The sequence below is a fragment of the Chlorella variabilis genome (assembly GCF_000147415.1).
Source record: "Chlorella variabilis unplaced genomic scaffold CHLNCscaffold_22, whole genome shotgun sequence".
In the NCBI taxonomy this organism is placed as follows: Eukaryota; Viridiplantae; Chlorophyta; class Trebouxiophyceae; order Chlorellales; family Chlorellaceae; genus Chlorella; species Chlorella variabilis.
Window position 1 is genome coordinate 512200 of NW_005435066.1, and position 13374 is coordinate 525573.

The 13374-nt window shown below is 70.0% G+C and overlaps 2 protein-coding genes across 2 annotated transcripts in view; one reads left to right on the forward strand and one right to left on the reverse strand.

Moving 5' to 3' along the window:
• CHLNCDRAFT_58871 (expressed protein) overlaps window positions 1–1521 on the reverse strand; it is a gene marked incomplete at its 3' end in the record, with an annotated part of 2819 nt that extends 1298 nt beyond the window's left edge. Inside the window, exons 1-5 of the mRNA XM_005844552.1 lie at window positions 1346–1521; window positions 915–1099; window positions 481–618; window positions 229–283; window positions 30–53 (exon numbers count right to left, since the gene is read on the reverse strand). Of these exons, the coding sequence (XP_005844614.1) occupies window positions 30–53; window positions 229–283; window positions 481–618; window positions 915–1099; window positions 1346–1516 (573 nt within the window). The 5' untranslated portion in view covers window positions 1517–1521. The remainder of the gene's footprint in view (window positions 1–29; window positions 54–228; window positions 284–480; window positions 619–914; window positions 1100–1345) is intronic.
• A 700-nt stretch (window positions 1522–2221) lies between these two features.
• The window catches only part of CHLNCDRAFT_138907 (hypothetical protein), a gene marked incomplete at both ends in the record, with an annotated part of 13434 nt that continues 2281 nt past the window's right edge, over window positions 2222–13374 (forward strand). The window contains 25 exons of the mRNA XM_005844456.1: window positions 2222–2381; window positions 2485–2617; window positions 2830–3033; window positions 3305–3662; window positions 3900–4034; window positions 4375–4563; window positions 4770–4926; window positions 5186–5382; window positions 5628–6048; window positions 6226–6398; window positions 6664–6785; window positions 6996–7098; window positions 7326–7446; window positions 7670–7806; window positions 7961–8200; window positions 8356–8427; window positions 8614–8763; window positions 9047–9180; window positions 9380–10109; window positions 10326–10454; window positions 10657–10786; window positions 11086–11269; window positions 11496–11947; window positions 12192–12559; window positions 12782–12934. Coding sequence (XP_005844518.1) covers window positions 2222–2381; window positions 2485–2617; window positions 2830–3033; window positions 3305–3662; window positions 3900–4034; window positions 4375–4563; window positions 4770–4926; window positions 5186–5382; window positions 5628–6048; window positions 6226–6398; window positions 6664–6785; window positions 6996–7098; window positions 7326–7446; window positions 7670–7806; window positions 7961–8200; window positions 8356–8427; window positions 8614–8763; window positions 9047–9180; window positions 9380–10109; window positions 10326–10454; window positions 10657–10786; window positions 11086–11269; window positions 11496–11947; window positions 12192–12559; window positions 12782–12934 — 5352 coding nt within the window. The remainder of the gene's footprint in view (window positions 2382–2484; window positions 2618–2829; window positions 3034–3304; window positions 3663–3899; window positions 4035–4374; window positions 4564–4769; window positions 4927–5185; window positions 5383–5627; window positions 6049–6225; window positions 6399–6663; window positions 6786–6995; window positions 7099–7325; window positions 7447–7669; window positions 7807–7960; window positions 8201–8355; window positions 8428–8613; window positions 8764–9046; window positions 9181–9379; window positions 10110–10325; window positions 10455–10656; window positions 10787–11085; window positions 11270–11495; window positions 11948–12191; window positions 12560–12781; window positions 12935–13374) is intronic.

Consider the following 13374-nt stretch of genomic DNA (forward strand, 5'->3'; position numbering starts at 1 on the left):
ACAGCTGGTCGCAGCAAGCAGCAGCGCACCTGGAGCGCCCACTTGTTGCCCCACTGCAGGGTGGGGGGAAGGAGGGGCGGGGAGGCAGGGGAGGGGGGGCGGTGGGCTGACGTGGTGAGGGAGCGATGGGGGTCCCGTGGCGGCGGTGGGACAGGGGCCGGGCAAGGCCTGCTGGATGCATGTGGCGAGCGCCCTAGTAGATGAAAAGCCCATGCTGCTGCCACCCACCTCGTCGGTCACTGAATAGAAGAAATCCCACTCGTCGCTGGGGCCGTAATAGTAGCTGCAGACACCGAGGAGGAGAGCAGGGAGGAGGGGGTTGCCGTGTCGGGACGTGGGGGAGGTGGCCTGGTGGTGTTGGGCTGGCAGCCAGCGGGTGGCACCTCAGCCCAGCGCGGAGCAGCAAACGGCAGCGCAGGGCAAGGGGCAGGCAGCCGTGAGGGGGAGCAGACGGGGGGGAGGCCCCCCGGCCTCACTCACTTCTTGCAGGTCTGAGTGACCGTCAAGGCGACATTGCCGGGGGGTGGGGTGGGGTTGGTGAAGAAGTTGACTGCGTCGGGGGTGGGGTAGCTTCCAAAGCAGTTGAGCAGGGCGAACTCCAGCCACTCGATGTCCCACCTATGCGGGGGCGAGGGGGGAAAGGAGAGAAGTGAGAGGCGGGGGAGGGAGCGAGGGGCGGCAGTGCTCAGGGAGAAGGTGAAGGTCGCTGTGGATAGGTGCCCATCCCCCTGACTTGTTGCGGTCGCACAGCGCACAGCGCGTCAGCCCGCGCAGGCATGCATTGGATGCCTCCGGCTGGCGGGCCAATGTGGCAAGACAGGTGCGTCGTGCGAAGCTTTCAGGCAGGTGGGCGGGAGGGCGGCCCTGGTGTGTGTGGTGCTCATGCGCCCCCCAACCCTCCACCCCTCGCTCACTCCTCGATGTACACGTTGCACTCCTCGCCCTGGCAGTCCTCGGGGGCGGTGGGGGAGCGGGCGATGCAGGTTTGCAGCCAGCCGGGCGCGCGTGTGTCGGCGGCGGTGAGGCTGTAGGGGAAGGGCAGCGGGTCAGGGACATCGCTGGACAGGGCGTCGGCCTCGTACTGGGTGAAGTTGAGCAACTGCAGCGTGATTGTTTTTTGGGCGGGGGTCAGTGGGGCAGAGGTTTGGGAGCTGGCCGGGCCAGCGGCGGGAGGGGCGGACAGCGTGCTGCTGCTGCGGCGGCGGCGGCAGCTGCCTTGGTACCGCGGGATCTCCGCGCAGTTTCAGGCGTCATGCAGGGTGAGCGCGGTGGGGGGCGAAGCGGGGGAAGCGGCGGGGCGACATGGGATTGGGGTTGTGACCGCCCGCAGACCGGGGGGCCTCACGTCAGTCATCTCGATCCACTGCGCGGGCATGCCACTGCCGCTGGGGGTGCAATTTGCGGCCATGGGCACGCCCGTCCCGATATCAGCGAAGTCCCATGGCATCGACTGGGCCATGGCGCACGCCAGGAGGCAGGAGAGGGCCAGCAGGCGAGTGCGCATGGAGGCAGACATGGTGGGGAGCGGATCAGGGAGCGAGTGTGGACGACAAAGGCCGGGAGGGGGTTGTCGTTCATGCTCCGGAACGTAAAGTTACGTTCCCAGCGAAATTTCTCTCCCAATCGGCGGTTGCCCCTCCCGACCTGCCCCCCGGCAATCTGCAGGGGTTATGGCGCGAGCAGGGCGCGACCAAGCGTCGCTGACTGCAGGTTGCGGCGGCGGCAACATCCGCTGACGGCAGCAAAGGAAGGGGAAGCGCTTCTGCAGCGCTTTAAAACAGGGCAGGGGGATGAATTGCAGGCATAAGAAGCGGCCGCCAGCAGCTGCAGCATTGCTAGCAGCGGGGGGCAAGCGGCGTTTGTCGTTGCCCGCGCCCAGTGGGCACCGCTGCCCGCTCCCCTAGCAGGGCCTGCTTGACTAGCGCCGGACAATCCTCTCATCAGTTCTGAAGATGGCCTGCTAACACTGAATACAGCTGCCAGCTCGTTAAACTTAGTTGTTGTTGGCCTCTCTGTCACCCCTCTCTCGGTGGCCAGGCAGCGGCGTCCTGCGCATGTGTACTGCAGGGGTCGGTGCGCCCCATGTCGGGCTGGGGGAGCCCTCCAGCATCAATCCACGCCTACAGAAGGCCTAGAACCGGCCGCAGATGACTCCATTTGACAGCTTGCACACTTGAAACGCGCCGATCCCCGGCCACAGACAGCTGGGACGGGCGCAGCAATGGCCGACGAGGCCCAGGTGCTGCAGGAGGCAGCCAAGCTCCCCCTGGCAGACCAACTAGCGCACAGCAGCTGGAAGGTGAGGGCGCAGGCCCTGACCACCGTGCAGCAGAAGGTGACGCGCGCCTTCACCTGCGAGGATGACATCTTCGGGGAGGCAGGTGAGGAGCCGCCGCTCGTGCCGCCTGCGCCGCCGCCGCCGCCTGCCGCCAGCTGCCGCCCGCGCACCCAGGTGCCCACGCCCCTGCTCTCGCCGCACCGCAGGCCCGCTGCTGGCCAAGGCTGTGGGGGACTCCAACGCCAACGTTATGGACAAGGCCGTGGAGACGCTGGTGACCTATTTGGAAAAGGCTGACGAGGCGCTGGCGGCGCGGTGCGTCAGCTGGGTGCTGGATGCGTCGGTTGCCAACCGCCTCGGCTGCGGCACGCCCGCCGCTGGGCCATGCCTGCAGCCTTCCAGGGAGCTGGCCCGGGCTTTTCCACTGCGATGGTTGTCGTCTGCCTTATCGATCGCCTGCGCCCGCATCAGTACCAAGGCAGCCCACCGCATTGCGATGCTCCGAGCCGCCCTTTCCCACTGCCGCCGCCTCCCCACCTCCCTGCCCTCAGCATGGCGGCCCCCGTCAGCGCAGTGCTGGCCAGCAAGTGCCTGAAGGGCAAGCCCGCCACCTTGGCGCGCACCGGGGAGGCCTGCCTGCTGCTGGTCGAGCTGGAGCAGGGGGCGGTGGTGGTGGAGAGCGTGCTCAAGGCCTTCTCGGACAAAGTGCCTAAGGTGGTGCTGGCGGCGGTGGACATCATCCTGCAGGCCGTCAGGTGGGTGCACGCGGCGCAGCCGGGAGGGCCCCAGGGGGTGGCGGCACAGCGTGGGGGCCAGCGGCAGGGCTGGCTGGGCGGTGGCGGGCACGCGTGCGGCGTGCGTGGGAGCGAGCGTGGTGGTACCCTGGCGCCGGCCTGCTTGAGCCCCAACCGTGACACCTGGATCCGCGCCGCCCCTGCCCCGGCTGCGCCTGCCGCCTTCTGTCCGCCCCGTGCTGAGCCCTGCGCGGCCGGCCGCGCGCGTTCCGCTCGCTCGCGCCGCCTGCAGCTGCTTTGGCGCGAAGGTGCTGGACCCCAAGCCCATCATCAAGTCGCTGCCGCCGCTGTTCGGTCACACCCAGGCGGGGGTGCGTGACAAGGCCAAGGAGGCGTCGGTGGCGCTGGCGGCGTACCTGGGGCAGGGCGTGGTGGCAGGGGTGCTGCTGGACAAGATGCCGGCGGCGATGCGCAAGGATGTGGATGCCGCCATCGCGGAGCTGCCCCCCGGCAAGCGGCAGCCCAGCCGGTTCACGCGGCGCGAGGCCGCGGAGCGCGCGGCGCGGGAGCCCGAGGCGGAGGCGTTGGAGGTGGACGGCGGCGAGGGCGCGGCCGGCGGCGGCGGCGACGCGGCGGCGGACGAGGAGCCGGTGCGGCTGGCTGGCTGGGGCAAGGAGGGGGGCCGTGCAGCATGGCCACGGGGAGGCCAGCCATCGCCATGCATGGGCCGCAGAGCCTCGCACGGCGCGCTTCGCATGGCGGCGCGCCCCCCGCCATCTCGGGGGTCACCCGGCGGCACTTGGCGCCGCGGCCGGCGCCGCACCCTGCTGCCCCCTCCTCCCTCGCGACGCGACCGCCCCCGCTGCCGCCCGCACTCCCCCCTGCAGGAGGGAGACCCTTATGAGTTTGCCAGCCCCGTGGACATCCTGGGCCCGCTGGCCAAGGCGCAGTGTGTGGTGGACGACGACCCGCCGGTGGCCTTCTGGGAGGCGCTGGACGCCAAGAAGTGGGGGCTGCGCAAGGTGGGGCGCCGTGTGCGTGGGTGTGGTGGCGTGGTGCTTTGTTGGTGCTTGCTTGGTGTGGCGTGTGCATGGGTGTGGTGTGGTGTGGTGCATTGTTGGTGCTCGCTTGGTTCGTTGTGTGCATGGGTGTGGTGGTACAGTGTTTGCGTGGTGCTTGCGTGGTTGTGAGGCAGCAGGAGGCCGTCGCAGGAGCCTGTGATGCGCCGATGGAGCTGTGCCTGGCGGCTGTGGCTGGCGCTGCTGCCACACACGCCCTGCCCTCCCCTGCCCTGCACCACCTGCCACCCTGCCATGCCAACTGTCGCTCCCCCGCTCCCGCTCCTGCCCCTCCTCTTCTCAGGCCGCGCTAGACAGGGTGAAGGAGCTAGGCAGCACGCCGCGGCTGGCGCCCGGCGACTACGGCGACCTGGTGCGTGTGCTGAAGAAGGTGCTGCAGAAGGACAGCATCATCCCCGTGGCGGCGGCCGCCGCCGACGTGGCCGCCGTGCTGGCCTCGGGGCTGCGCGACGCCTTCGCCTCCCACGCCAGGGTGCGTTGGCTGTGGTGGTGCTGCTGGTGTGGTGGAACCCAGGCTTGCATTTGCCTCCCGACCCTCCTGTTTGATTCTGCCACCTGTTTGGTGCGTGGCTTGCCGGTGCTGCCACCTGTTGCCCCCCGCGCCCGCTGCCTCCCAACCACGGTGCTCGTGCCGCTGCTGCCTCCTCACCCTTCCTGCCCGCCTGCCCGCTGCCGCAGAGCCTGTGCCCCGCGCTGCTGGAGCGGTTCAAGGAGAAGAACATTGTGATGAGCAAGGCGGCCGAGGAGAGCCTGCGGGTGCTGGCGCAGCACTGCTTCACGCTGGCGGATGTGGCCGAGGATGTGGCGGCGGCGCTGGATCACAAGAACCCAAAAGGTGTGAGCCTGTGTGCGGCGCTGTTGGGTTGGCCATCGCCCTTGAGAGGCGGCGGGGTGGCGGGGCGTGTGCTCCGCCACGCCGCTGCAGCGCCCTCGCCGTGGCGAAGCTTGCTGGCTGCGGCAAAGCGGGCTGTGCTTGTGGCTTCGCCTACACCTGCGCCCCGCGCCGCCCTGACCTGGTCTGCGGCCTGAGCCGGCCTGTGGCCTCACGCCGTGCGGTGGCCTTCTGTGCCTGCTGCCCCTGCTTTGTGCAACAGTCAAGCGCGAGACGGCCAAGCTGGTGAAGGACGTGTTGGAGGCCACCCCCAAGGCCGTAGTGCTCAAGCTGCGGGACTCTGTACTGCCCGCCTGCGCCAAGCTGGCAGAGGCGGGGGACAGCGAGGTCCGCGAGGCGGGGCAGGCGGCCATGGTGGCGTTTGCGGTGCGGGCGGGCAGCATGGGCATCCTGGACAAGGTGGGCCGGCGTGCTGAGGTGGCACGGCATGCTGCGCATGCTGTGCTGACGTGGCAGGTCGTGCTGTGGCAGCCGCGCGGGCCTGCGATGCACTGAGCCTGGCCCGGGCGGGGTGTGGCCAGCCCAGGTGGCGCACCTGAGCTGCCTGGGCTGCAGGCCCCTGGCACGCTTGGGTGGTTGCTACTGGGCTCCTTTTTTCTGCCCCTCATCCTGCTGCCGTGACTGCCCCTCCTCCTGCCACTCAGGCCATGGAGAAGCTGGATGACGTGCGGAAGAAGAAGATAGAAGAGATGGTGAATGAGGCCATCGCCAAGGGAGGTGGCGGCGGGGGAGGCGGCGGCGCCACCGCGGCACGCGCGCCGCCCTCCCGCACAACCTCTTCGGCCTCTGGCGCCGGCGCCTCGGGATCTCGCCCCGGCACCGCCCGCAGCAGCCCCAAGGCGCTCGCTCCCAAGAACGGCGTGCGCCCCGGCGCGGCCGCGGGGCCCAAGGCAGGCGCCGCGACGCGGCGTGGCGGCGCGGGCGGTGCCGGCGCGGCCAAGGGGCGCGCGGGTGGCGGCGGCGGCGGCGGGGCTGCGCCTGCTGCCGAGGAGGACCTTTCCTCTGGCAAGCTGTCGCCGGAGGAGCTGGAGGAGCGGATGGTGGAGATGTTTGGGGGCGAGACGGGTGGGTTGGGTGGCTGGGAGGGCGGCGGCTGGGCAGCGAGAGCGTGGCGGCGGGCCGGCCGGTGGTTGCCTTTGCTGCATCGCCTGCCACAGGTGCTCACCCTATCTTTGGTTTCGCATGTGGCAGTTGAAGCCTGCGTGCCCTGGCAACCCCCTCCCTGCTTCCTCCATGCCGCAGTCGAGCTGCTGCGCAGCGCCAAGTGGCAGGAGCGGGTGGAGGCGATGGGGGTCGTGCTGGGCAGGGTGCAGGAGCTGGGGGACCCCGGCCAGCGCTGCTTCACCCTGGTGCAGTGCGTGGCCTTCCTGCCCGGCTGGGGCGACAAGAACTTCCAGGCAGGTGGCGGCGCCGGGGTAGCGCAGGGTGGCGGTGGCTCTGGATGTGTGGTTAAGAAGCGGTGCAGCGGGCGGGAATGGCAGTGCGGGGGCACACTCCCTGCAAGTACCTGTGCGCTGCCTCCCCACCGCCGCACTGCTGCTGTCCCGCTCCCTTGCGCCCCCTCCCATCGCCCACACCCACTCAACCCGCCGAGGAGCAGGCACTCACCTCCTTGCTGCCGGCTCGCTCTCTGCTCTGCCTCCCACACGCCTCCCCGACATATCCCAACCTGTTGAGCAGGTGCTGAACAAGGAGTTTGAGGTGGTGACGCACCTGGCGCGGTGCGCCTCGTCCTTTGGCCGCCGTGACGCCTTCCTGGCGCTGGGCGGCCTGGTGGACAAGATCCACGAGCTGAAGCACAAGTGAGCGGGCGGTGGGCTGGGGCTGGGGATGGCATCGCGGGTGTCCCCAGTTTTTGTGTCCCCAGTGTTTCGGTGCCCCCAGCAACTTGCCACTCTAGGTGTGCCACTTTAGGTGCAGCATGCTACGCCACGGCTGCTGCTGCCTGCCACGGCTCTCACGCGTGCTCCCTGCCGCGCCCCGCCCCGCGCTGCCCTCCCACATGCCCGCAGGATGCAAGTGTGCGAGGCGCTGACTGCCATCTCCGAGGCGGTGGGCCCCCAGTTTGTGATGGCGGAGCTGCACAAGCGGGCTGCCGCCAACAAGAACCCCAAGGTGCGGCGCCCTTCCTTTCTTCCATTCCTGTTTTCATTCCTTTCTTCTTGCTTTGCTTCATGCTGTCTTCTTCCTTTTCCAGGCAGCCTCGTCCCCGGCTGCTCCGTCCCGCCTTCCTGCAAACTTCCCTGCTTGCTTGCGGCTGGCATGCCGTGTGTCGGCGCCGCCATGCACGCCGAGTGCGCCTGCCCACCGACCAGTGCAGCTGTCGAAACATGCGTGCGCAGGTGCTGGCAGAGGCGCTGGGGTGGATGGCGGAGGCGATCCCTGAGTTCGGCCTGGGCATCATGGATGTGAAGGGCATCATCGAGTGGATGAAGGCGGACCTGGGGTCGGCCAACGCGCCAGGTCAGCGTGCATGCCAGGCTGGCGCCAGGCTGGCACAGCTGACGGGGGAAATGGACAGGCGGGAGGCAACTGGGCTGCCGGCCTGCTGGGCTGCACTGCAGTCTTTCCAGTGCGGACTAGGGGGGCAGGGCAGGGCCTGTGCCGTGTGCGCAGAGCGTGCCTTGGCCCTGCCGCCTGCTGCCTTGCGCTGCTCACCCGGTCCCTGCCCTGCTTCTCCCTGCAGTGCGCAACAAGGCGATGGAGGTGCTGGGCAAGTGCCACGCCCAGCTGGGTCCCAGCCTGGTGGACTTTCTGGAGGGGCTGAAGCCTGCGCAGCTGATGGCCCTGGAGGAGCACTTCCGCCAGAACCCCAAGGCAGAGGTGGGCCCCAGGGCGGTTGGGCTGGCCTGGTGAGGCTCTCGGGAACCTGAGTAGCCGCGGTGCAGCCAGGTGTTCCTGTACCAAGTCGACGTGCCCTCCCTGCAAATGAACCACGCCTGCCTGCCTGCCTGCCTGGCCTGCCCCCGGCCTGCAGGTGGTGCCCACCCGCAAGGTGCGGGGCAAGAAGAAGGGCGGCACTGTGGCAGCATCTGACGGCGCCTCTGCAGCTGCCAGTGGGGCGGCCGAGGCCGAGGAGGAGGAGGAGGAGGCGGGGGCTGGCCTCAACCCTGATGACCTCCTGCCCCGCACCGACATCTCACCCAGCATCACGCCCGCCCTGCTGGGCATGATCAGCAGCTCAAACTGGAAAGAACGCAACGCGGGCGTGGACCAGGTGCGGTGGGGGGTGCGGTGCGGTGAGGGCCACGCTGGCTGGCGGCTCTGCTGGGAGCGGAGAGGGGTGGGGGAGAGCTGCATGCAGGCTGCTGCGCCGCTGACCCTGGCGCTGTCTTGCTGGCCCCTCTGTTTCGTGCCTGTGGTCTGCCGCAGGTGTCCCAGCTGCTGGTGGAGGCCAGCCAGCGCATCGAGCCCAGCGTGGGCGAGCTGTTCAATGCCCTCAAGGTGCGGGGGTGCCTGCTGGCCTCCCAGCCTGCCCAGGCAGTGCCGTGGCCCAAGCCAGCTTCCCCTGCCCCAGCCAGCGAGCGTCGACCAGCCTGCTGTGGCAGGGGCCTCCAGCGCTCCCCGCATCTTGCGGTACTCCACTCTCCCCGATGAATCTGCACTGCCCCCCGCGTGCCTTGCCTGCAGGCCCGGCTGGCCGACAGCAACCGCAACCTGGCGGCCAAGGTGCTGCAGCTGCTGGGCGACGTTGCGAGGGCCATGGGGCCGCCCTTTGACAGGGGCGCGCGCCCGCTGCTCTTCCCCGCCGTGGCCAACCTTTCGGACAACAAGAAGCAGGTGGGTGGTGAGGGTGCGGCGCTCTGGGGAGCGGAAAACGCGCTGCCCTGCGCTGTGCTGTGCTGTGCTGTGCTGTGCTGTGCTGTGCTGCGCTGCGCTGCGCTGTGCTGTGCTGTGGAGCAGCACTTCTCTGTGGAGCACCATCTGCGGCTGCTGGCCTCGGATGGCAGCTGCCAGCACTCGGCGCTGTCCCGGCCTCGCCCTATCCCGCTCCCCTTCCCTCCCCTTCCCTCCCCGCTCATTCTCCCGTTCCTTTCTTTTCTTTCTTTATTTCCCCTCGCAGGTGCGGGACGGCGTCCTATACATGCTGGACGCCTGGATCAGCGTGGCCCCTGCTGACAAGCTCTTCCCGGCTGTCGCCGAGGCGGTGGCCAATCCCAAGTGCCTGGTGGACGGCAAGATCGCCGGGCTGCAGTGGTGGGCTGGCTGCGGGGCGGGGCGGGCAGCCCGGAGTTTGGAGTTCGGCACTGCCATGGCAGGCCCCCGCAATGCAGTGATGGCATCTGCTTACCGTCGAAAACGCAAGGCTTGGCCTCCTCTGCTAATGCATCGCCCGCCTGCTGCCGATCCAGCCGCCTCCCTGGCCTGGCCCCGCCCTTCCCGTCTTGCCCCGCAGGCTCACCAAGGTTGTGGGCGAGGGCAAGGGCAGGACCGGCGTGGATTCTGCGCTGAGGGCGGCAGCAGCGGTGGGCATGCAGGACAAGTCCTCCTCCGTGCGGGAGGCGGGGACCGCTCTGCTCACAGAGATGGTTGCCCAGCTGGGGCAGGAGGCGGTGGTGGCGGCCCAGGGGCTGCTGGTCAGCGCAGACCGGAAGGCGGCGCAGGAGGCTCTCAGTAAGGTGCTGGCCGCCGCCGGCGGCGCGGCGGCGCCCGCGGCCGCGGCAGCCGGCGCGGGCGCTGCGCGCCCGGGCAGCGCGGCGGCGGCCAAGGCGCCCGCGGCGCGCGCCGGCGCACGGCCCGCCACCGGCAGGCCCGGCACCAGCGCCGCGGCGCGGGCGCCCGCCGGGGCCGCTGCCGCGGCGGCGGCCGCGGCCGCGGCGGCAGAGCCCGGGGCCGCGATCCTGGCGTTCAGCGACGGCAAGGCGGAGCGGGCTCGCAAGTACCGCCCTCGCCCCGGCAAGTTTGAAGGCGTGGCCCCGGAGGAGGTGGAGGCGCTGCAGCGGGAGCTGGCGGCGGTGGCCTCGCCCCACTGGGCCTCGCTGCTGTTCGACAAGGATTTCAAGCGGCACCTGGAAGCCGCCGAGCAGCTGTTGGCCAACCTGGCGTCGGTACTGGATGAAGTACAGGCCAGCCTGGACCTCATCCTGCGCTGGGCAGTGCTGCGCATCTGCGACGGCAACATGCAGGTGCTGCGGGGGGGTGGGAGAGATGTCTGCCTGCTGCTGAGCAGCACAAGCAGGCGGCGAGGGACCGACCGCCGCACAGCCAATGTCGGCTGCCTGCCGCTCGACCTTGCTCGCAACACCACTCGACTGCCCACACACGCACCCCACATCCCTCCCTCCCTTCCACGCGCTCCTGGCCTCCCTGTGCCCGCCTCCGTGCTCCCCTGCCCCCTGCAGTCGCTGGTCAAGGTTCTGGAGATGTGCCGTGGCATGATGGAGGCGCTGGCGGGTGTGGGGTACCGCATGACAGAATACGAGGCCCTGGTCTTTCTTCCCGCGGTGGTGGAGAAGTCGGGGCACAACCAGGTGGGGCGAGCCAGGACTTTGGCTTCGGGCTGAGGTTGGGGGCTAGGAGGTGCAGGCCTGGTGGCAGGCGGCGGGCAATCGCACACAACCCCATGCCTGGCTCAAGTCTCCCCACACTGGTAGTAACACATGTTTACCACAGGGACTTGTCAGCAGCCGCCCACTCGCCCGCCGCCGGCTGCCCTCCTGCACCGTCCCGCAGGACCGCGTGCGGGCGCTGCACCGTGATGTGCTGCGCCTGGCCTGCAGCCTGCACCCCAGCCACCGCGTGCTGGACTACCTGGCACAGGGGCTGGCCTCCAAGAGCAACCGCACCAAGATAGAGTGCTGCGGTGAGGGAGCAGGGGGAAAGCCAGGTCGGGGGCTCGCTGGCGGGGGCTGCTGGCTGGCGGTTCAGCGGCTGCCGGCGGGCGCAGAGGGAGGTTGTTCTCCATGCAAAGCCAGCGCGGCTGCTTGCTGTTTCCAAGCGAGCGTCCCGCATCCCGCGACTGTGATCTGTGATGTTACAAAGGCAACGCCTATTAATGGGCTGGAGGCCAGAAGCTGTGCCCAGTACCTCTGGGCCGCGACAGCCCACGCCCTCCTCGCCCTCCTAAGCGCCGCCGCCCATGCGCCGCGCCGTGCCCTGCAGAGGAGATTGCGTGCGTCATCGAGCGGGAGGGCATCGCCCCGGTGGCGGCCTCCAAGTGCAAGCCGCTGGTAGCGGTGGCGGGTATGCTTAAGGAGCGGGACGGCGCCACGCGCACGGCGGCGCTGCTGGCGATCGAGGCGGCGTGGGTGGAGGAGGGGGAGGGCGTGTGGAAGCTGCTGGGCAGGTGAGGCGGGCTCCGGCGGCGGGCTGGACGCTCGTCGCGGGCTGGGGCTGGGGCCGAGGTTTGGGGTGGGCTGGGGTGGCGCCCTGGACGTGGCTGGTTCGTTGAATTGGACAGTTTGCCCACCCCCTTTGTTGGTCGGCTTGCTTAGGGTCATTTGATTTCTGGTCGTGCCTGCTTGGCATTCCTGGCTGAGGCCTCACCCACCCCCCACCCCGCACCCCTGCAGGCTGGACTCTCGGGAGGCAGACATGGTGGCGGAGAAGCTCAAGCGCTCCAGCAAGCAGCCCAAGGTGGCGCCCGAGGCGGCCGCGGCGCCGCCGCCGCCCCGCGCCGCGCCCGCGCCCCGCCCCGGCGTGTTTGTGCCTCGCGAGCCCGCTGCCATGGCCGGCGCCGCGGCACTGGGCGGCACTCCCAACGGCGGCTACTATGGTGGTGGCGGGTATGGCGGCAGCGACCAGCCAGAGGCGATGTATGGCGGCGGCCAGCAGCAGGCGTACTCGCAGGCCGGGCAGTACGGCGACGCGACGCTGCAGTACAGCCGCCAGGCCTTCACCCCGCCCGCGGCCCTCGCCACGCCGCTGCCGCCGCGCCCGGCAACTTCAGCGTTCGTGCCGCCGCCCGCGGCGCCATCGGCGGCGCCCACCCCCGTGCCAGGCATGCGGCCCTACACCGCGCCAGGTGCGCCCGCTGCCGCTGCTTCTTTTTGCTTCCACATGCGCCTGTCGCAGCCAGGTTGGGGCAGCAAAGGGAGACGGCCAGGCACGCATGCGTCTTACGGCCTGCCACGAGCCTCCCACAAACAAACTGCTTTCGCCACTCCTCCCTCCCCCTGCACGCATGCCACATCGCCGACTTGCTGTGCCTGTCCCTCCACCTCACATCCACCCTTTCCCGCTGTCCCTGCCCCCTGCCTGCCCGGCAGGCGCCGGCGCCACGCCGCCGCCCGCGGCGCTCGTGGACGACGCCGAGTTTGATGCTCGGTGGGGCGCCAGCCTGGCGGGCGTGGCCAGCGCTGACGTGGAGGAGGCTGTGGAGCACATGAAGGTCATGTGCGGCGACATCATGCTGTGCCTCCAAGGCGTGGCCACGCCACACATGCTGGCGGTCATGGCCCAGACAGCCGACCAGCTGTTTGCCACCGTCAACGCGCAGCTGCTGCGCGTGTTTGCGGCGGCGGAGGCGGCGGGCGCGGCGGGCGGCGGCCAGCCGCCCTCCCGCGGCGCCAAGTACGCGCTCAACGTGATGCTGCAGGGCCTCAACGTGCCCGCCATCGCCGCGGGGCTTGCGCAGGTGCGGCGGGCGAGGCGGCAGGGCCTGGCACAGGCAGCTTGCGGGCGGGCAGGCAGGCAGGCAGGCAGGCAGGCGCGTGAGCTGCCGAGGCGTGGCCGCGCCTCAGCAGCAGCAGCCGCACGACTACTCCCGCTGCTCTCTGTGTGTGGCTGAGCTGCGCAAGCTGCCCTGCCGGCCGCCTCGGCCCGCGACCCGTGCCTCCCCGTCTCCCCCTGCCCTCAGGCCACCCTGCGGGACTCGATCTCCCTGCTGCTGCTGCGCCTGCTGGACGACAAGGGGCTGCTGCACTTTGAGGAGGGCGCCACCCTGGTGAAGGCGGTCAATGTGCTGATGCTGAAGATACTGGAGACCAGGTGTGGCCAGGCGCTGCAACATGTGTGGTGGAGCCGGCTGCTGGCCGAAGGGAGAAGGGGAGGGGAAAAGGCAGAGGGCAGCGGGGGTGGGCTGGCCATGGCTGGCGCTGAGGGTGGGGATGCTGGAGGCCAGGCGGGCGTGTGTGCGTGGTTCCTGCGGCGCCTGCGGGCTGGGGCTGTGGTGGGGATGCGGGGAGAGGGGAAGGGGAGGGCGGTGGAGGGGTGTGGCCTGGCCTGGCCAAGTGGGCGCGGCCGGCCCGGCTGTCGCTGCCTTGGCTGGGTGGCCAGCGGGCGGCAGGCGCTCCTTGTTGCACCACTTCACCCTCCCTGCTCTGCACACTCACCCACCCACATCATCCCCGCCACACCCCATCCCACCCTGCGTGCTCCCCTCACCTCCCTGCCTGCCCCCTCCCCACCTCCCTCACCTCCCCGCCTGCCCCTCCCACCTCCCTCCCTCCC